The sequence below is a fragment of the Nannobrachium achirus genome (genome assembly GCF_963921795.1).
Source record: "Nannobrachium achirus genome assembly, chromosome: 18".
Lineage (NCBI taxonomy): Eukaryota > Metazoa > Chordata > Actinopteri > Myctophiformes > Myctophidae > Nannobrachium > Nannobrachium achirus.
Window position 1 is genome coordinate 51281432 of NC_137825.1, and position 21526 is coordinate 51302957.

The 21526-nt window shown below is 42.7% G+C and overlaps 2 protein-coding genes across 3 annotated transcripts in view; one reads left to right on the forward strand and one right to left on the reverse strand.

The window, feature by feature from the left end:
* The window catches only part of tmem94 (transmembrane protein 94), a 75899-nt gene that overhangs the window by 42808 nt on the left and 11565 nt on the right, over nucleotides 1-21526 (forward strand). For both annotated transcript variants that reach the window (XM_080747990.1, XM_080747991.1), the window contains 9 exons: nucleotides 3537-3837; nucleotides 5746-5919; nucleotides 7845-7947; nucleotides 8844-9052; nucleotides 14375-14556; nucleotides 15739-15874; nucleotides 17127-17242; nucleotides 18880-18979; nucleotides 20669-20777. In XM_080747990.1, the coding sequence (XP_080604116.1) occupies nucleotides 3537-3837; nucleotides 5746-5919; nucleotides 7845-7947; nucleotides 8844-9052; nucleotides 14375-14556; nucleotides 15739-15874; nucleotides 17127-17242; nucleotides 18880-18979; nucleotides 20669-20777 (1430 nt within the window). The remainder of the gene's footprint in view (nucleotides 1-3536; nucleotides 3838-5745; nucleotides 5920-7844; nucleotides 7948-8843; nucleotides 9053-14374; nucleotides 14557-15738; nucleotides 15875-17126; nucleotides 17243-18879; nucleotides 18980-20668; nucleotides 20778-21526) is intronic.
* Nucleotides 10870-12429, reverse strand: LOC308303817 (E3 ubiquitin-protein ligase TRIM47-like; the record flags this gene model as incomplete). The annotated part of the gene is made up of 2 exons (XM_080748316.1): nucleotides 10870-10934; nucleotides 11217-12429. The coding sequence occupies 2 exons, from the start codon at nucleotides 12427-12429 to the stop codon at nucleotides 10870-10872; spliced, it is 1278 nt and encodes a 425-aa protein (XP_080604442.1).

Below are 21526 nucleotides of genomic sequence, written 5' to 3' on the forward strand. Positions count from 1 at the left end.
CAGTTTTGGCCTTATTCGGCTATGTATTCCCAATTTCCCATAGGATTTTTTTTGCTAAAATTGTTTTGTTTGCTGTTTTGGCTTCCATAGGGAACAAACTATCAGAAAATAACGGGGTTGAAATTTTCAGACCCCTCCCTCATTTCCTGGGGGCGGCTCACTTCAGTTTTGGCCCTATTCGGCTATGCATTCCAATTTCCCATAGGATTTTCCCCCTTTTTTTGTTTGCTAAAATTGTTTTGTTTGCTGTTTAGGCTGTTTAGGCAGAAAATGACAGGGTTCAAATTTTCACACCCCTCCCCCATTTCTTGAGGCGGCGAGGGGGGGAGGGGGGTTTCAGTTTTGGCCCTATTTGGCTCTATATTCCCATAGATTGTTGTTTTTCTTCTTTTCTGTCAGAAAATGAGGGGGTTCAGATTTTGCATTCAATTGAAGATGCCAGGGCAGAGCCCCTGTAGGAAGATCTTCCATGTGTCCCATAGCATGATCTGACGGAGGACGATTATTCTGTCAAAGTTCTTATTGTTGATGCCATGGGTGTGCTTCAAAACATGAAAAAGACAAAAAGCTGTCAGATCTTCAGGATGCATTCAACAAACGCATCATAACGATGATGCCTGGCTATGTTGAGGGTTGAGTTGTCTTTGATAGGTAATATTAGTTGTATATGGATCAGTCATTAAAAAATACGAAGTCTTCATCCAGAGATGAAGCTCACTATGTCCATCAAGGAACTCCTGACTGTGTGATCAACCAAGGAGAAGTTGACATGTGTTAACTTAGGACAGGGACTGCTTGAGTATTTCTCAAGGGACAGTTCTTTCATGCTCTTTGTCATATATGATACCTTCATCAAGGGATATGATTTTGAGGAGGTGCACACATCGAAGAGGCTGCTGATACCGATGTCCAATTGCCCTGAGCTCTGAGCTTCCACCAATTGAAGAGAATTGATGGAATTCAGAGAGTGGAGGGTATGTTCCAGTCAGGTGTCTTGCCCTCCCTGCTCCAAAGGCAATACTTGAGATCATCACATGTAGCTGCAAAGCAGGTTGCAAGGGACAGTCAGTCTCTGCAAGTGCTATGGCACTGGACTGGAAACTTTGCCAACAGTATAAAGGCCCATTCCCACTGGGCCAGATTAACATACGGTATAAAGAAATATAATTCCCCATTCAAGTGGATGGTAAGACACAGCTAAAAAATATCTGTGACAGATATTTTCTTTTATCTGTATCTTACCATCCACTTGAATGGAGAAAGATATTTTTGTATCTGTTTATCTGGCCCAGTGGGAATGAGACTTAAGGGAGGATATAGATAACATTGATGATGAATAGATCCTGTATTTGACAAGAATAATAACAGGTCAGAAGTATAAATGCTACCCCATCCTCCTCACTTGAACTGTTCCTACCTAAACTATTGAACAGCCTCGGAATATACTGTGAAGTTGTTTATAAAGTACTGTAAAGTACTCCCCCCAGGAAATGAGGGAGGGTCTGAAAATGTGTACCCTGTCATTTTCTGAGTTTGGTCCCTATAGAAGCCAAAACAACAATAGAAAAATAATATTTTAGCAAAACAATATATGGGAGATTGGGAAAACATAGTCGAATAGGGCCAAAACTGAAATGACCCTCACCCAGGAAATGAGGGAGGGGTCTGAAAATTTGAAACCCATAGTTTTCTGATGTTTGGTCCCTATAGAAGCCAAAAGAGCAAACAAATCAATTTTAGCAAAAAACTCCTATGGGAAATTGGGAAAACATAGCCGAATAGGGCCAAAATTGAAGTGACCCGCCCCCAGGAAATGAGGGAGGGGTCTGAAAATTTGACCCCCATCATTTTCTGATAGTTTGGTCCCTATAGAAGCCAAAACAGCAAAAAAATATCAATTTTGGCAAAAACATCCTTTGGGAAATTGGGAAAACAAGGCCGAATAGGGCCAAAACTGAAGTGACCCGCCCCCAGGAAATGAGGGGGGGCTCTGAAAATTTGACCCCCGTCATTTTCTGATAGTTTGGTCCCTATAGAAGCCAAAACGGCAAAAAAAATCAATTTGGGCAAAAAAATCCTATGGGAAATCGGGAAAACAAGGCCGAATAGGGCCAAAACTGAAGTGACCCGCCCCCAGGAAATGAGGGAGGGGTCTGAAAATTTGACCCCCGTCATTTTCTGATAGTTTGGTCCCTATAGAAGCCAAAACAGCAAAAAAATCAATTTTGGCAAAAAAATCCTACAGGAATACATAGCATACCACACTATTAGTCCTGTCTTAGTCCTCTGAAATTGTTTTAGTCTAGTCTTGGTCGACGAAATATCAAAATATTTTAGTCTTAGTTTTATCTTTTGGAATTAGTCTTAGTCTTTTAGGCTATACTAAGTCTTTGGGGCTAAATATAACCACATAACTCTGAACAAGTCATTGTCTGCTACTGCCTGTTACTTGGTCAAAATAAACCATACATACAAGATGTATTTGGCATTTCATTGCAGTTACATACCAGTGTTCATTTTTACAGCCATTAGTCTTAGACTTAGAATTCGTCTTAGTCCTAGTCTTTTGAATAACACAAATAATAGTCTTAGACTTAGTCTTCTGCAATTGTTTTAGTCTAGTCTAGTCTTATCGACAAAATATCAAAATCTTGTAGTCTTTTAGTCTTTTGGTCTTAGCCTAAAGGTGCCTCCACACCGAAAATACTACAGGAGACTTGTTCAAACTGTTCACAGACTGCAAAGAACTGCAAAGAACTGCAAAAAACTAAGCACATTGAATTTTCCAGCCGACTGTATACCGACTGTAATTACTGTACAGTTTTGCGCATGCGCACTGTGTTGCCATATCGGCTCGTTACAAGCGACTTTGATCCTGTTTTCCTATAATGTTTCTAGTTGTGGGTTACTTTTGTTTGGGCATGTTTCTGAATTGTAGTTGCTTATTTGGCCTTGCTTTCAACATTCTTTTCGAAAATAGCTAATGTAATAGAGCTCAATAGGTGAAACTGGACGCTTCTTTAGGCTTTGTTTTCATAGACCTGGTCGCTTGTTTAACTCACAGAATCTGGCAACCGGGGAGCAGAAGCGGAGATGCTTCCTGTCCCAGTGTTTTCTTCTCCTCACACCAAAACAACACACATCACTATTACTAGCGTTGCCTTGGAGTTGATTAGTATAGGAAATTGAGAGTTGAGATTGTGAATATGCTATTTAGTTAAAATGTGCAACAGGAAAATGTCTCTGGCTTATTTAGGCTTGGTTTTGCTGCAGCAGTAGCAAACTAATGGTCCATTTACAACTCGCTACAATTCACCGACGTCAAGGGGCGACTCAACAAAACTGAGCAAGTCCAGTCTTCCAGTTTTCCGTCGATAGCGTTCCCGACCCGCTGCCGAAAACCTACCGATGAGCTCCCGTTCGGCAACAGACGCTTTCCGCCGCTATCCGCCGCCGATTCGGCCACGAATCTGTTTGGTTAAAAGTGGCCTTTAGTCGACAAAATTAACACTGCGTCACCCATTTGTCTTTCCAAGGACCTGGGCTGCCCGGAGGCGGACGACTTTGTGTGCGACTACCACCTGGAGATGCTCAGCCTGTCGCAGGACCAGCAGAACCCCGTGAGCATCCAGTTCGACGACCTCTCCTGGCAGGGCCACCTGCCCTCGCTCAAGCCGCTGGGCCTCAACATCATGCTCAACCTGTGCAACGCCGGCGTCACGCAGCAGCTCTCCTGCTTCTCGGACCACCTGTCCAACCTGGCGCTGCAGGAGAGCCACGGCGCCGTGCTGCCCGTGCACGTGCCCTGGGGCCTGTGCGAGCTGTCCCGGCTCATAGGTGGGCGGACCAGTGTTGCCAGATGGGAAATGTTAGAATTATCGTACCCGGAGGCCCTGAACGCAAATCTGTGTCACTTTAGATTTGAACCACTTTAGACGTTATTTTATTTAACAAAACAAAAGAAATAGCAGATATACAAGCTCACAGTGCAGCGCCGAGTGCCACGCTGCGAGTTTGTAGATCTGCTATTTATTTATTTTTTTAAATTGCGATCATTTGTGCAAGTCTTTGAATATGTTTGACCTGATTCTATAAATATCTCTAAATCCTTCTTCTAAATCAGTGGTTCTCAAACTTTTTCATGACAAGGACCCCCAAAATTACATGTATTTGGACGTGGACCCCCATCTCAAAATATGCTGTTCCAGGGACCCCCCAGAAACAAATATTTGAGTTCATAGAGAAAAAGTCAGTCAGATTGACTAATTTCCTGACTTAAGAGTTTTCTTTTTTTAAATAAAATAATAATAATAATCATATTTGAACTGGGGACCCCCCCCCACCACCATGACATGCACTTGGAATTGTGCTTGCCAAAAATAATTTGCAGACTCCCCCCAACCCCCAGTTTGGGAACCACTGCTGTAACTAACGTTGTGGAAAGTCCCCCTCCAGTGCATTGTGCTTCCTGCTTTTCCACCATTTCAATCACTTTCACATGCACTTTGCTCCCCTCTGGTAGTTCAGTGTAAACACTGAGTCACAGTAGGAAATGAGAGTGCTCTTTGACTTGTAAGCCAAGAACTGCAGCCTGACACTGTGGCGTTTATTTTAGCTGTGTGATAGACTGTCGGATCCATCCATATCAAGTATCAAAAGTCTTTAGCTTAGCTTCCGCATTGACGTACATCGGGAATGACGCCCAGTCCTAATGGCATGGCACTTTTCTGGTTAGCACAGTTTTTATAATTTCATACTTCGTTATTCATACGCTTTTAGCAGTTCATTAATACATTAATAATTAATCGTTTGACTCCTACACACAGACTGAACACATTCTCTTTCTCGCACAGATACACAAATATATATATATACCGGTATGTGTATATATTATTTTTCAAAATATCTATAATATTTTAGAAAAATCTTGAAAATGTCTGCAACTCTTTGAATATATCATTTTCCAAGCAAACCTTTGTAACTCAAATCTTTGTTGCTACTGAGGGTCCCTGGAACAACATATTTTGAGATGGGGGTCCGCGGCCAAATAACTATAATTATTATAGAGTTAAAAAAAAAAAAAACCTTAGAAGGATTTAGAAGACATTTATAGGATCGGGTCAAAAATATTCAAATACCAAATTTTCAATATTTTTCAAAAATAGCAGATCTAGAAGCTTGCAGCGCGGCACTCGGTGCGTGGCACAGTGAGCTTGTATATCTGCTATTTTTCAATAGTTAAACCACAGAATAATGCTTAAAGTAATAATGCGTAATAATTAGGGGTGTGTATCCATCCCTTACAAGGCGATTCGATACGTATCCGATACATGGGCTACGATTCGATTCAGAGACGATACATCTTACATACAGAACGATTTGATTCGATACGATTCGGTGCAATTTCGATACGATTTCGATTTTGTGGAATTTTATGCGATTCGATACGATAAGATGCGATACGGTGTGATCTGATACATACGTTTAATGAAACATTCATTTTCCATTCAATTAAGAAGCTATAATCTATAAAGTAGCATTGCTGACCTTCAAATAATGGATATCTCATAAAAGACCAAGGAATAACAGAAAATTGTAAAGAAAGATGGATGACAAATCATTTTAGTATCATGTCATTGTTGTGTTCATTCTAAATAGACACAGACATGTATGCGTTCCAGGCCTTAAAGGGTTTTAAATGTCTAATTTCCATTTCCTGTGTGTGTGTGCGTGTGCGTGTGCCAGGCTTTACCCCCGGCGCGAGGGAGTTGTTTAAGCAGGAGAACCACCTTGCCTTGTACCAGCTGCCCTCCGGCGAAAAGAACAAGGAGTCGTGTCCGAGGCGCCTGCAGCACTTCATCAAACGGCAGCCTCCCATGTCCCACCTCATGTCCCTTTTTGTACGAGACTCCTCCTCCAGTGAGTAGGCACCACCCGTTTCCCCTAGAATGGAGTTGGAGCAGAGTGGAGGAGGTGGAAAGGACTTTGTGTGCGTTTGCAAACCGTGCCCTTCCAGGAGGTTTCTATAGCAGTGTTTCCCAACCTTTTTTCTGCATGGGCCCACTTTTCATGTCCCAAGAATCCATGGGCACACCAACATAATACGGGGGTGTGAATATCGTCACTGTCGGGAAGAAACCTTGTATCTCCCAAGTTTCAAATGTTTACATGTTTACAAAAACAACACACAGCAACAGTATCAGTGAGAATGGATGCAGTTAAGAGGTTAAGTAAGCCATTTACCATGAGAGGGAGTGGGTTGTTGGCTGATTTACCACTTTGCCTCGTGCCACAACCCTGAAATCAGCCAACAACCCACAACCCTCGAATGGTAAATTGCTTTTCTACCACTTCTACCATATAAATGAAAGAAAGCACAGTTGTAACTTGCAAGGTTATTTAGTTAACAATCATTAATTGTTTCAGCAACACAACAGTGCGCGGGGTCCATGAGCCAACTCAAGGTTGTTGACTGATTTACCACAGTTTTAAGCCAATCAGAATCCAGTATCTGAACATGTGACCACAAAAAGTGGTAGAAAAAAGGCCTTTCTATATAAACGAGTTTTTAATTTAGACTAAAAATTGTTACAGAACTAGCAAGTCTGAGGTCTCCTGGAAGGCTATTCCAGAGAGTGGGGGCCCTGACTGCAAAGGCCCCGTCACCTTTGGTCACTCTGTTTGACCAGGGAACCTCTAGAAGTGCCAGATCAGAGGACCTCAGTTGACGGACAGGCATGTGGGGTTCCAACAATGCAATCTTAAAATCAATTCTAAAAGTTACTGTCGGGCGGAAACCTTGTATCTTCAAGTTTCATATTTGTGCATTTTTTTGCAAAGTAAAGCACTGCTTCATCATATGGCCATCGCACAAAAGTAGTGAAAACAGCTGATCTACAAGCACACAGCGCCTCGCGGCGCGAGGCGTTGTGTGCTTGTAGATTGGCTGTTTTCACTAGTTTCGATCATTTTTAAAATGATGAATGCAAAACGAACGGTTTTGAACATACATGGTTTTCACCCGACAACGACGATATGGATCCTTTACTGATGTTGGAGTAGAGAGCTTTACAGTAGTCCAGCTGGAAAGTGGAGGTTGGGAGTGGAAAGAACTGTTCTGATTCTGTAAATATATTACGCACCACACTTTTTCATATATGGGGACATACAGTAAATGTCTGACTAGATTATTAAAACGGCTGTTTGTTTTGATTCCCTGCTCTGTTGGGGAATGTCCTGTGCCTACCTTCACCTGTTTCCAAAAAACAGTGAAATGTGAAATTTATGACTGGCAAATCCATATTATGAACAGTGTTGGATTTGTCAGCTTTGTTAACCCTCAAATACCTGGAACGCGCCTGCGTCAAATTAGATTTTAACCAATTTAACCATCATTTTATGCTTTAACTATTGAAAAATAGTAGATATACAAGCTCACAGCGTGGCACCGAGTGCCGCCCTGTGAGCTTGTAGATCTGCTATTTTAGAAAAATCGTGAAAATGTGTGCAAGTCTTTGAATATCTTTGATCCGATTCTAAATCCTTCCTCTAAATTAGTGGTCCTCAAACCTTTTCTTGTCAAGGACCCCCAAAATTACAGGTATTTGGCCGCAGACTCCCATCTTGTTCCAGGGACCACCCAGAAGCAAATATTTGAGTTACAAATGTTCGCTTTTAAATAGATATATTCAAAGATGGCAGATCTACAAGCTCGCAGCGCGGCACTCGGTGCCACGCTGTGAGCTTGTATATCTGCTATTTTTCAACAGTTAAAGTATTCAATAATTCTAGGCCTATAAATGGGTTAAAAGGAACAGGTAAATGCCTCCCCCTCTGTTCTACAGATAACGTCCAGATGCTGTCACACGGTTCGGCTGACCTCATCCTGGAGGCTTGCACTGACTTCTGGGACGGGTCGGACATTTACCCCCTGTCCGGTTCAGACAGGTAAGCTAAGCACAACAGGATAGATTTTGATGGGGGAACATACTAATCTACGTGCCTTTTTAGCTTGCATTCCTTACTGAGAAAAGTGTCTGTCACGGGTGCCAGTTGATGAGTGGATAGTGCATTGACCGTTATGTTTGCAACAATGTACCCAAGTTGGATTTCGGCTATACTGCGTTGCAGGCCCTTACCCCTGCGGTGTTCTCAATTTACTGACTGTACTATTCCATCGGTTTACAAGAAGTCCGAGAGGCTAAATCTCATTAAATTGTGGTCCGTGGCTCAAATGCCCAATAGGTAAAGGACCTTGAAAGGGGTTGAAAACCACTGATCTAAATAAAACTGCTCATTGTTTTTAGCGTGTTTTCCAACGGCGATCACGCGCGCGCTCAAGTGCCTACTTTTTGAAAAAATCACACCCAATGTGAAGTGAGCGGTGGTCGTGCTTGCATAACGTCTTCAATTGGTAATTGGTGATGTAATACAGGCTACACACACACGCACATTGCTATGGCAAAACGCTGAGGAAAAGTGGCTACAGATAGTGGCTAGAGATAATTGGTGATGTAATATGATGTAATATGGCTACGCACACACACATTGCTATGGCAAAACGCTGAGGAAAACACATTGCTATGGCAAAACGCTGAGGAAAAGTGGCTACAGATAGGTCTAGGATTTTGCAATATGATGTAATATGGCTAGTGGCTACTCACACACACAAATTGCTATGGCAAAACGCTGAGGAAAACACATTGCTATGGCAAAACGCTGAGGAAAAGTGGCTACAGACACACGTACAGCCACTTGTACGGCACAAAATGTGTTAAAATGAGAGAGGTTCCGCTGGCAACAATCCACTAACTATCATTTTACCCTATTCCTTTTTTTGGCAGAAAAAAGGTTCTGGACTTTTACCATCGTGCCTGCCTGTCGGGCTACTGCTCTGCCTTTGCCTACAAGCCCATGCAGGTGTGTCTGTCCAACAAGCTGAACGGGAAGTGCGTGGAGCTGGCCCCCGGCCCCTGCCTCTTCTCCGGGGTGGAGCTGCCCGCCACCACCCCCATCAAACACAGCTCCCGCAGGAACAGCTGGAGCTCGGACGGTAGGAAGGGGAAGGGGAAGGACCAGGGGTGTCGCGCCAAATTCTGGGCCCTTGGGTAGTGGGTACTTTGAACCCATTTAGGGCCTAGAATTATTGAATGCTTTAACCAGTGAAAAATAGCAGATATACAAGCTCACAGCGCGGCACCGAGTGCCGCGCTGCGAGCTTGTAGATCTGCTATTTTTGAAAAAAGTCGTGAAAATCTAAATGTGTGCAAATCTTTGAATATATGTATTTTCAAAGCGAACATTTGTAACTCAAATTTTGCTTCTGGGTGGTGCTTGGAACTAAATATTTTGAGATGGGGGTCTGTGGCCAAATACATATCATTTTGGGGGTCCTTCACATGAAAAGGTTTGAGAACCACTGGCATAGTAGTCTCTCAAGAACAGACTAACTAAGCTCCAGTTAAGTGAAAAGGACCTTTTCTTTGACGATGGCTGGCCAGATTGCTGACATAGAAATGGCGTGTTTGCAAAAAATCTTAGAAGGATTCAAAAGACACTTATAGAATCGGGTCAAAATTCTAATTTTCACGATTTTTCAAAAATAGCAGATCTACAAGCTCGCGCTGTGAGCTTGTATATCTGCTATTTTTCAATAGTTAAAGCATAAAATAATGATACACAATAATGTGTACCCGTTCTAAATGGGTTAACTATTGAAAAATAGCAGCTATACAAGCTCACAGCGCGGAGTGCCGCGCTGCAAGCTTGTAGATCTGCTATTTTTTTGAAAAACCTTGAAAATGTGTGCACATCTTTGAATATTTCAAATCCTCTGAAGGCTTTTTGAAAAACCTACGTTTCTATGTCAGTGGTGCTCAGACCTTTTAATGTGAAGGACCCCCAACATTATATGTATTTGGCCACGGACCCCCATCTCAAAATATTTAGTTCCAGGGACCCCCCAGATCTAAAATTTTCATTTTTAGAATTAGCATTAGCATTTTTAGCATTAGCATCTGTTGACATTAGCATTTTTAACATAAGCGGAAGTAGCGGTTAGCCTTAGCGGTTAGCCGTTGGGACTGTGGGACCACCCACCGAGTTTGAGACCAGTAATTACAGCTCGTCCCTATTGGCAGGAAAAAGTCCAAAGTCGTCATGGTAACGCGGATCGTCAAGAAAAGTAATAGCACACCATTCCTGGCCGAGCCGCACGTTTTGATGTATATATTGCGGGGGTGGCGTAAATTGTGCGGCAGTTATTACGACGTGCCGAAATTTGTGGGATCATTATTAACTACTAAGTATGGCGGATTACAATAAGTGTTTTGCCATTGCATGGCAGGCACACTTAATTAACTCATACCCTGCCAAACCCGAGGAACCCGAGAATTTCGCGATGTCCCTCCCTGCCACGCCCGAGGAACCCGAGAATTTCCGCCATTTTTTCAAAAAAAAAATTTTTTCAAAAAATGTTTTGGGACCCCAAAAACGTTAGTAGGCATGATAGCGATCGCGAAATTGCTTGTTTAACCCCCATACAACCCCCATACAACTCAGGTAGCAGACCTCCAAGCTCACAACAGTGTAAAACATAATGGCTGCTATCTCATGAATGCCTGAACGGATTTCCATTCGGATTTTTTTGTTTGAAAGCTGTGAGCAATGTGGACACACGTGGTGCATTATCTAGGCATGGGTGTGCATGATCCGTGCACTATGAATTACATGGAAGTCTATGGAGACGAATGGCAGTTAAAGAGTACGAAGGTATTGTTAAATGGCAGCATATGAGTTAAGTTTCTAGGGGTAATACTAGACTGCAAACTTTCTTGGAAGCCGCAGGTAAAATATGTAAGAACTAAATTATCAAGGAGCATTGCTGTGTTGGGGAAAGCTAAACGTTCCAAAACAGGAACAAAGGGTGTTGTAAACTAAGCACAAACAGAAAGGAAACTTGACTTTGGTCCATTATATATCCCCTTTAATAATACCAAATTGTATGTGTGTTTTATATCATTGTTATCGTTGATTTGTCACCTTTACAACGAGGTACAGCTTGTAAGCATTGGGCATTCGAGGCATGAGCTACACAGCCAAACGTGTGGGTACCGCCAACCAAGATTTTGCCAAAATGGCTTGCAATACTGTTCTGCTGGCATTTACTCTCGTTTTGGGCTTCCCTTTTTGCTTTCTTTTTTTTTGCTTTCCAAAACCTTTCCAAAAAGCAAAGATCAGCCTCTGCCCGATGCCTTCCGGGATGCCTTCCGTGTCCTGGATTTTGGCCTTGACGTTCCCAATGGTATCACTTGGCTCAACCTCCAGGATAATGGTCTTGTTGCCACTGAAGAGGGTCTTCACATAAATAATATGCACGTCTTCAAGAATGTCCTCTAGTTTGTCCCTCATCTTTGACACAGACGCGGTCACGCCTTCAAAGTCTCTCAGAGGACGGTTGCTGTAGAGGCTGTTAGATTCACTGGTCCTTGAGAGGGAGTTGTAACTGTGTAGAAAATGGACGTGATCCTCTGTGTGTGAGATCTGCTCCAGTTCAGCGTGTCTCCTCCTCAGCTCAGTGACCTCCTGCTCCACACGCTTCCTCAGTCCTTCAGAATGACTCACCTCGTGTTCCTGCCGGCCTCTGATCAGCTCCGTCACCTCAGCTCGTCTTCTCTCGATGGAAGAGATCATCCCCTTGAAGATGGCGCCACTGTCCTCCACTGCTCTATCAGCACGCTGATTGATGGATTCCACCTCCTGGTGAAGCTCCTTCACGTCCTTCCCTCTCTGCTGGATTTTCCGCTGACCCGTAACGAGCTCTTTCTGTTTCTCAGTCCTCTCTGCTGCAGCCGAGACAATATTGTGACCTTTGTGTTCTTCCACGAAGCACAGGGAACAGATGCACTGCTGATCGGTACGGCAGAAGAGCTTCATCACCTCGTTGTGATGAGAGCAGATGTTCCCCTGAAGCTCGCTGGAGGCTTTGACCAGCTTGTGTTTCTTAAAGGCAGGAGACTGATAGTGGGGCTGGATGTGAGCGTCACAGTAAGAGACCAGGCACTGAAGACAGGCCTTCACAGCTTTCCGTTTTCTCCCAGTGCAGACATCACAGGCCACATCTCCAGGTCCAGTGCAGACATCTCCAGGTCCAGCGTAGCAGTGATCAGGAGGAACATCTTGGAGTCCTGTCCTCGTCAGTCTCTCCAGCACCTCAGCCAACAAGTTGTTTTTCTTCAGAACAGGTCTTGGGATGAACGTCTGCCTGCACTCTGGACAACTGACTCTTTGATCGCCCTGACTCCAGTATCCCTCGATACACCTACTGCAGTAGTTGTGTCCACAGGGAACCGTCACTGGATCCCTCAGTAGATCCAGACAGATAGAACAGCAGAACTGATCCCGGTCCAGTTGAACTCCCTGCTGTGCCATTTTACAGTTGGCCGACTGACTGGCGCGTGTTTGTTTGTGTTTTGCGTGTGCACAGTTTACGAGGACCTTGAGCCTGTAGAACCTCTGAGGTCTTAACGAGACTCTTAGACCTGTCTAATCCTATAGGGAAGGTGGATATATTGAGGTCCTTTGGAGTTCTAGAACGCTGCTAGGATAAATATTCCAGTAGCTTAGTGACGTGTTCGGGTGTGAACCGGAGTCTGCCTCTGCCCTAACCGAAGGGCGTGTTTATATAAGTTAAGTTACGTTGCAGCAGTTCGGAATCTCCTTATGTGGAGCTGATTTCCTGACATCAGGCTGTTCCGGAGGAAATCGGCGCAAGCGCTGACTCATTGTGACATCACATCATAAAAGGCTCTGAGATCACGTACGCCACATGAGTCAACAAAAAATGCCATGGTTACGTATTCTGATGTTCCTATATGGGCATAAAAGGACACAGGCAAACATATGGTCAAAACGGCTCTTATGACAGCACGAAAGGTTCGGATTCTGATGTCTGACATCAGGATTTTCCGGAACTGGCACTGTGTCTGCATAGGTATAATGGGGTTTGCATTAAAGGGGGAACCGGCATTGTGTCTGCAACACAGTCGGAGGCACAGACACATACTCCATATATGGGCATAAATGGAAACAGGCAAACAGATGGTCAAAACGGGTCCTATGACAACAGGTATAATGTGGTTTGCATTAAAGGGGGAACCAGCACTGTGTCTGCAACACAGTCGGAGGCACAGACAGATACAGAGATCTCCATAATGGGCATAAAGGGACACAGACAAACAGATGGAGGAGGAGACAAACATAAGACAAGCAACAAAGAGTGTGACTGGGAGGACATCGATGATGCAGATTTAAATTACTTTACAGCTTTTGCGGAAGAGAACAAGGATCAGTAGTGGAGATCTGGGTTGGCTGAGGTGCAGACGGAGGAGACAAACATAAGACAAGCTAAATCAACAGCACAAGACTGAAAAAAAAACAAGTTCTCCAAAAAAACTCAAGCTGAATTCACTCTCCCGCTCCAAAAAAGAAAAAGAAAATAAACGAGACAAAGACAAACATAAGACAAGCAACAAAGCGTGGGACTGGGAGGATGACTTGAATGATGCAGATTTAAGCAGGCTGCATATTCTGCTTAAAGAGGAAACAAACAAAAAGCGACCGAGATCTCATATATGGGCATAAAATAGACGCAGATAAACAGATATCTCCATATATGGGCATATATGGGCATACAATGGACGCAGAATCACAAAGATGTCCATATACGGGCATAAAAGGGACACAGACAAACATATACAGAGATCTCCATATATGAGCATAAAATGGACGCAGATAGACAGATAACTCCATATATCCCTATTTACATCGTTCCCGAGTTGGCCAGGTTGCCGACTAGACGCTGGGCCGCCCGAAAATTTAATCCAAGTATCTCCTGTTTATTTCACGATAATCTTTTCTTTCAGTCAGAACCGCTTTTTAACAATTCTGGGCCACAGCGTTTGTGTAACGGCCGGTAGAAAAGGCCGCGTTTTGAACATGAAGTTGATTTAAAAGCTAGATTAGGAGAAAAATGCACTTTTGTGCACCAGCGTAACACTGCTCTGGATGAGGGAGACAGCACTTCCCAGTCACATGATACCGCACTGCATTTTGGGAAATGGAGTGTTTTTCGTCACCGCGGTAGTACAGTACAGTAGCTACAGTACAGTATAGTTTACTGTACAGCGCGGCAAAGGGCACACAGATGCCATCAAGGCCTGCCAAAATGCACTTTAGTCGACTAAATCAACTGTAGATTTAGTCTCCTATAAAATCTTATGATATTTAGTCGACTAAAATTAGACTAAAACGTAATACTTTTCAGGTGACTAAATTATGACTAAAACTAAATCTAAAAACAACACTGTCCTTGCAGAGGGCATCGGCGAGGGGCTGGAGCGGGAGGACTGCATCCAGGCGCTGAGCGGTCAGATCTTCATGGGCATGGTGTCCTCTCAGTTCCAGGCGCGCCTCGACACGGTGCGCCTCATCGACGCCCTGGTGACCGCCTGCATCCGCTTCGTCTACTTCTCCATGGAGGACGAGCTCCGCAGCAAGGTCTCTCTCACACACGCACGCACGCACACACACACACACACACACACACACACACACTAGGGCAGCGCTATTCAACCTGCGGCCCGTGGGCCACATGCAGCCCCTGCGGCATGTCTATGCGGCCCCTCATGCCCTCATGGTCATACCAATAAAAATATATTTTGTCTACTTTCAGTGTGGACAGAAGAATTCTGATGTATTTTTTTTGTTTCTCTCCAAAACCACTAGGAAACAATTTTTTCTTGTTCTATACAAGACATTTTTGCTGTTTTGTTTGTTTCAAAAGAAGACACTTAATCATTTCATCATTAGTCATTCCATGATAATATTTTTGTTCAATGAGGTTTGGATTTTCAGTGTAAAATCAGGCATGAAGACTCCATCAAGGCCAGGCCAAAATATGTTTTTGTTAACAAAATCAACTGTAGATTTAGTTGAAAAAGTTGAACATTTGACAGAAAGGAAAACATTACAGATGACAAATATATGACTAAATGATTATTCAAAAGATTGACTAAAACTAAATCAAAACTTCCTGTCAAAATCAACACAGACACACACACACACACACACACACACACACACACACACACACACACACACACACACACACACACACACACACACACACACACACCACAGACTTGTGCATGCACACAGTGATCTGAGGAGGTCATAATGGGTTGCCACTTTCACAAAAGTCACTTTCATTGCAAATGATGCATGTAGAAAATCCCTCTAAAGCATACATGGGCAACTGGCGGCTTAATTAGCAGCTTAATGACTACTAGTATTACATTTTTTTTTTTTTTTTTTTTTTTTGTATGTCCAATTATTTGTGTTTAGGTTCATAAAGTTAACATGAGTATAACTAAATGCATTTGACATTAAATCAAAATGTGAAATGTGACATTTCAGGATTCCAAAAGATTATTCAGGATTCCAATTCAAAAGAAGCAAAAATAGCCGATCTACAAGCTCAAAACGCGTTTTGAGCTTGTAGATCTGCTATTTTTGCTTCTTTTGTATGAGATACCAGAATGACAAAGTAGGACTTGGCAATATGTAATGTGGCCCTCTGGAGTGAGTGTGGAAATATAGTGGCCCTCTCCATCATTAAAGTTGCCCACCCCTGCTCTAAAGCTTGGTTTTAAACGGCGGTTCTATCCAACCCCCGTGCAGGTGTTTGCAGAGAAGATGGGTCTGGAGACAGGCTGGAACTGTCATATCTCCCTGACTCCCAACGGAGACAGCCCCTGTGAGGGACCGGTGCACTCCAGTCCTAGCCAGGGCTCCCTGCATGACGACCTGCACCACGGTAAACCAGAGTCCCACACACCAGACCTGAACGTAGGGCTGTCACAATTATTGCATAATCGTCTAATCGTGATTATTTGACATTATCGCAATTATTTTGTCATAATCGTCATAATCGTGAATGTTGAAAAATGTCAGAAATAGTGGAAATAGCAGATCTACAAGCTCACAGCGTTGTGAGCTTGTAGATCGGCTATTTCCACTATCAATGTTATTTTTTAGTAGTAAGTCAGTAATGTATTTGTGTGTTTAGGTTATGTATCATATCTGCCATATGCAACTTCAAAGCCTAAAAGCCAAACAGAAATGTAATTATCAACGACAAAAACACAATTAAATCGTTAATCGCCAATTATTTGAATGACAATTAATCGTCATGTAAAATGTCATATCGTGACAGCCCTACCTGAATGCAAATCTGTGTCACTCGAACCACTTTAACCACTATTTTATTGCTTTAACTATTGAAAAATAGCAGATATATACAAGGTCAGAGCGCGGCATTTTCACTATTTCTGCCTCTAATATTTGACTATTTGGCCAATGTTTAATTTGTCATTTCACAGGCATTAAAAAAAGTCCTTAAATCGTCACTTTAGACATTTCAATTTGCTATATTCTTAATACTTTGTTGGTTTGTTTACTGTTGAGTGAGAAAACAGTGTTGCACATTAAAGTGATCTCTGACTAATACGACAAATATGCCTTAATACATTATAATTGTCCTCTATAACTACAATGTAAAATTAAAAACACCTCAATTATTTTATTTCTTCTAGAAATAGCTAATCTTTCACTCAATAGGGGAAATGCCCGGCGCAAGTTGATGATGTCATAAATGTCAAGTGTGATCTATCCCTATGGAATTTATGGCATGCATGTGAAAATAAAAACAAACTTAATACTTCCTATGGTTAATATGAGCATCAAATCAATATTTCAAATGTGTTTGTGTTTTGTTTTTTTGCACATGCATGCCATAAAGATGACACATGACATTTATGACATCATCAACTTGCGACAGGCATTTCCCCTACTGAGTGAAAGATTAGCTATTTCTAGAAGAAATAAAATATTTAAGGTGTTTTTAATTTTACATTGTAGTTATAGAGGACAATTATAATGTATTAAGACATATTTGTCGTATTAGTCAGGGATCACTTTAAGTTAATCCTCTGGGGACCCCCCCCTGGGCCCACAGGTTGAGAACCACTGCTGTAGATGATGACGCGGTGTGTGTTTTGTGAGCGCAGATTCTCGAGACGAGGCAGAAGGGCCGCTGCTCCCTGAGGAGGAGCTCCAGTCTGACCTGGCCAGCTTCCAGCCCACAGACAGTGACGTTCCCAGCTTCCTGGAGGACTGCAACAGGGTGAGCGTGACCGACCGCTGTTGTTGAATGGCTTCACCCAGGGGCGTCACACCAAATTCTGGGCCCTGGGTACAAGAATTCACTCCGGTTCCCCCCATGAATGTTAACTATTGAAAAATAGCAGATATACAAGCTCACAGCGCGCTGCAAGCTTGTAGATCTGCTATTTTTGAAGAAAACATTTTTTTTTGAAAATGTGTACAAGAAACCTATGTTTCCATGTCAGTGATGCTCAAACTTTTTCATGTCAAGGACCCCCAAAATGATATGAATTTGGCCAGAAGCAAAATTTGAGTTACAAATGTTCGCTTAAAAAATTTTCACGACTTTTCAAAAAATAGCAGATCAAGCTCGCAGCGCGGCACTCGGTGCCGCGCTGTGAGCTTGTATATCTGCTATTTTTCAATAGTTAACATTCATGGGGGGCCCGCAGTGAATCCTTGTACCCAGGGCCCATAATTTGGTGTGACGCCCCTGGCTTCACCTCACGATGAGATGAGATATATATATATATACTTTATTAATCCCAGAGGGGAAATGGAATTGAATAGGGATGAAACGAAGCTTCACTACACAGAAGATGAATGTTTTTTTGTTTTTTTGTTATTAAATTCATTTTTGTGATGTGTCATTTAGACCGCTGGTTCCCAAACAGTGGGTCGGGACCCATTTGTGGGTCACGGACCAATTTCTTATGGGTCACAACACAATGGGAAATGGGAACAAACATGGAAACAAACACATCTAAGAAATTCCACAAATAAAATATAGTAATGAAGAAGTGAAAATAGCCTAGTTTGGGTCCCCGGCCGAATGTCTAATCACTCTTTTGGGTCACAGCTAAAATGTTTGGGAACCACTGATGTAAACCATATAGTACAGTATGTGCTTTTAACTTTTTTGGTGCCATGATTTTTTCTCTTCAATGTCCCGCGATGCCATGGTCTCCATAGACTTCCATGTAATTTATAGTGCACGGATCGTGCACGCCCATGCCTAGATGATGCACCACGTGTGTGCCCACTGTTCACAGTGGGCATTACTGACATATTTGACGACTTACTTTCCGCTTGGAAATCCGTTCAGGCATTCATGATTTATCAGCCATTATGTTTTCTTCAGATGTAAACAAACATGGCTGCCATGTTTGAAAGAATGGGTTGGTATGGGGGTTAAACATGCAATTTCGCGATCGCGATCATGCCTAACACATTTCTGGAGGTCCAAAAAACATTTTTGAAAAAAAAGATAAAAAAAAAAAAAAAAGAGTCTTCAAAAACGTCCCAAACTCGGGAAACTCGGGGTTGGCACAGCGGTGGTACTAATACAAACTCGGGAAACTCGGGGTTGGCACCATATGTGTTAACAGCTTGACCAAATGTGAATGCTTGTTTTTGTTCCGTGTTGAAAAGTTATGTCTTTGTGACTGCAGGTTCGGATCATCTGACCATAATTTTGTATTTCGTTAGCCTTTACCATGTTATGGTCTAAATTAATTCATGGTGTGTTCATTGAATGATAAAAGATAATCAACAGACCACACAGCTACGGTGGTACAGTTCCTACATTCTTGCAGTAATGAGCAGCTTTCTCTCTCAATGAAATCCTTCTACCCTTCATTGCCTTCCTCTCACCAGGCCAAGCTACCTCGTGGGATCCATCAAGTTCGTCCACATCTGAAGAACATCGATAACGTGCCTCTTTTAGTGCCGCTGTTCACTGACTGCACACCTGACAGTGAGTCTAAACGTTTTGAATGTTAATGTTATTTATTTATTTTTTATTTTTTTTCAATTTGAATTCATCAGGGTTGTCCTCTCTGTTTTTATATACCATTCCCACCAGGGACGCGCTGGCCATTTGGAAAAGCGGGACAACTCCCGAACGGCCGGTTCATTCCCGGCCGGTCCAGGCCGGCCATTAGGAAAAGATTTAAGATAAAATGTCGGCCTTCGTTCCATTTTGGGGGCTGGGCGGCCAACAAAGTAAATCGTCACTGTCGGGCAGAAACCTTGTATCTCCAAGTTTCAAATTTATAAATTTTTTCGCAAAGCAAAGCCCTGCTTCATCATACAAGGCCGTTGCACAAAAGTAGTGAAAACAGCCGATCTACAAGCACACAACGCCTCGCGGAGCGAGGCGTTGTGTGCTTGTAGATCGGCTGTTTTCACTAGTTTAAATCATTGTTAAAATGATAAATACAAAACAAACGGTTTTGGACATACAAGGTTTCCACTCGACAACAACAAAATATAAACTCATGTACAGTAATTGGCCCACTAGCTTGTCACTTGTCATGATCTGAAATGGCAAATCTTTGAGTAGCAGCAGCGCTATAGAGAGAGATCTCTCTCTCTATAAGGCCTTTACAACTTTTTTTCCCAGGCTGAATCAGGGGGCCCAGCACGTCCCTGTTTCCCACAGAATCTTGGGTATACAGTATTTACTAAAACAACATAAGACAAAACTGTGCAGACCTCCACCAAGGAGTCCATGAAGTGTTACCACATCCCCTTTGGGGGAAGTTTCAACTTCCATTTTTTTTGCCATGCCCCATTTTGGTCATTTAGTATCAAATGTAGATCAGTCCTACTCTACCTTGTAAATAAATAACGACAATTACAAAATGCTGTATCTCAACAACATGTTCCCAGTGCACCATAAAGTCGTTTTTCCAGATTTATTTTCCATTATTTCCAAATTAACATCCCTCACGATCAATAAAGGCCAACTATCTGTGTTTATAGTATCTGGCAGTGAAAACTAGATTGTAAAGTTTTATGAATGAACTGTGGTTGCATTTTTTTCTTTTCTTTGCAGTTCTTCAACTATCATGTAGCCATTGTTTATTTTAGCTATGAGTAAAAAAAAAATCACACCCGTGTGAACTGAGCGGTGGTCGTGGAGGCTGTGCAACAGCACTACTGGGTGGGTGCAGCGGGGTTAGTGTGCTTTACAATGCTGTAGTTTCTTCACACACTCTAATTTATTTGACCCTAAAACATTCAGTTTGTTAATAATAATAATAATACTTGACCACACATGCTGACCCACCCTTCCCCCCTGTGTGTGTGTGTGTGTGTGTGTGTGTGTGTGTGTGTGTGTGTGTGTGTGTGTGTGTGTGTGTGTGTGTGTGTGTGTGTGAGTGAGTGTGAGAACAACAGCGCCCCTCCCTTAACATATGTGGTCAGAAAAGGTACTGCATGCTTGAGGCTACATACACGGACGGCCGGAAGGACGGCCGGACGGACGGCCGGACGGATACCCACACACACGGCCACGTATAGGAGACGGTGTGACCACCGCTCAAAAAGACTACCAGTTAAATTGTGTCACCCGATTTAGCCCATTGTTTTTACCGCTGCAAAACCATCCAGAATCCCACGTATACGTGACATGTAGCGATGTAACGATGTGTGTCCACAGCAATGTGTGAAATGATGAAGATCATGCAGGAGAACCGAGAGGTCACATGCTGTCTGGGGAGCTCTGCCAATTTTCGTAACAGCTGCCTGTTTCTGCAGAGTGATCTCAGGTACGCACACGCACGCACGCACGCACGCACGCACGCACGCACGCACGCACGCACGCACACACACACACACACACACACACACACACACACACACACATACACACACACGGTACCACACACAGACATGTCCCTTAACAGCTGTTGTTTTGTTCACAGCATTTATAAATAGATTGTTCTTGATACATCACATGTCTATATGCAGTGGTGGAAAAAGTACTCCTATTCTTTTTACTTAAGTGAAAGTATCAATACAGCAATGTAGAAATACTCTGTTATAAGTAAAAGTCCGAAATTCAAAATGTGAGTATTGGTATCAAAATGTACTTAAAGTGCCAAAAGTTGAAAGTACTCGTTATGCAGAATATCCCATTTCACAGGATTCAAATGTATACAAAAATAAAATAAAAAATAGCAGCTCTACCAGCTCACCGCACGTCGGTCTTGTGAGCATGTACAGTAGATTGGCTCTTTTCAAATGGCCAAACATGTCTACAGAGCTGAAGTGGTTAATGCATGTTTTGTAATAATGATCAAAATCTATGAACTAACTGAATTAACTGCAGTGGTCAAGCAATTTTTAGTGGAGTAAAAGTACAACATTTGCCTCTGAGATGTAGTGGAGTAGAAGTAAAAGTACTGACAATTGGAAATGCTTTGGTAAAGTACAGAAATGCCTCAAAATTGTACCTAAGCATACTCCTCTTCAAAGCCAGATTGCAGTAACTACGTTTTTTGGACACACCAACTTA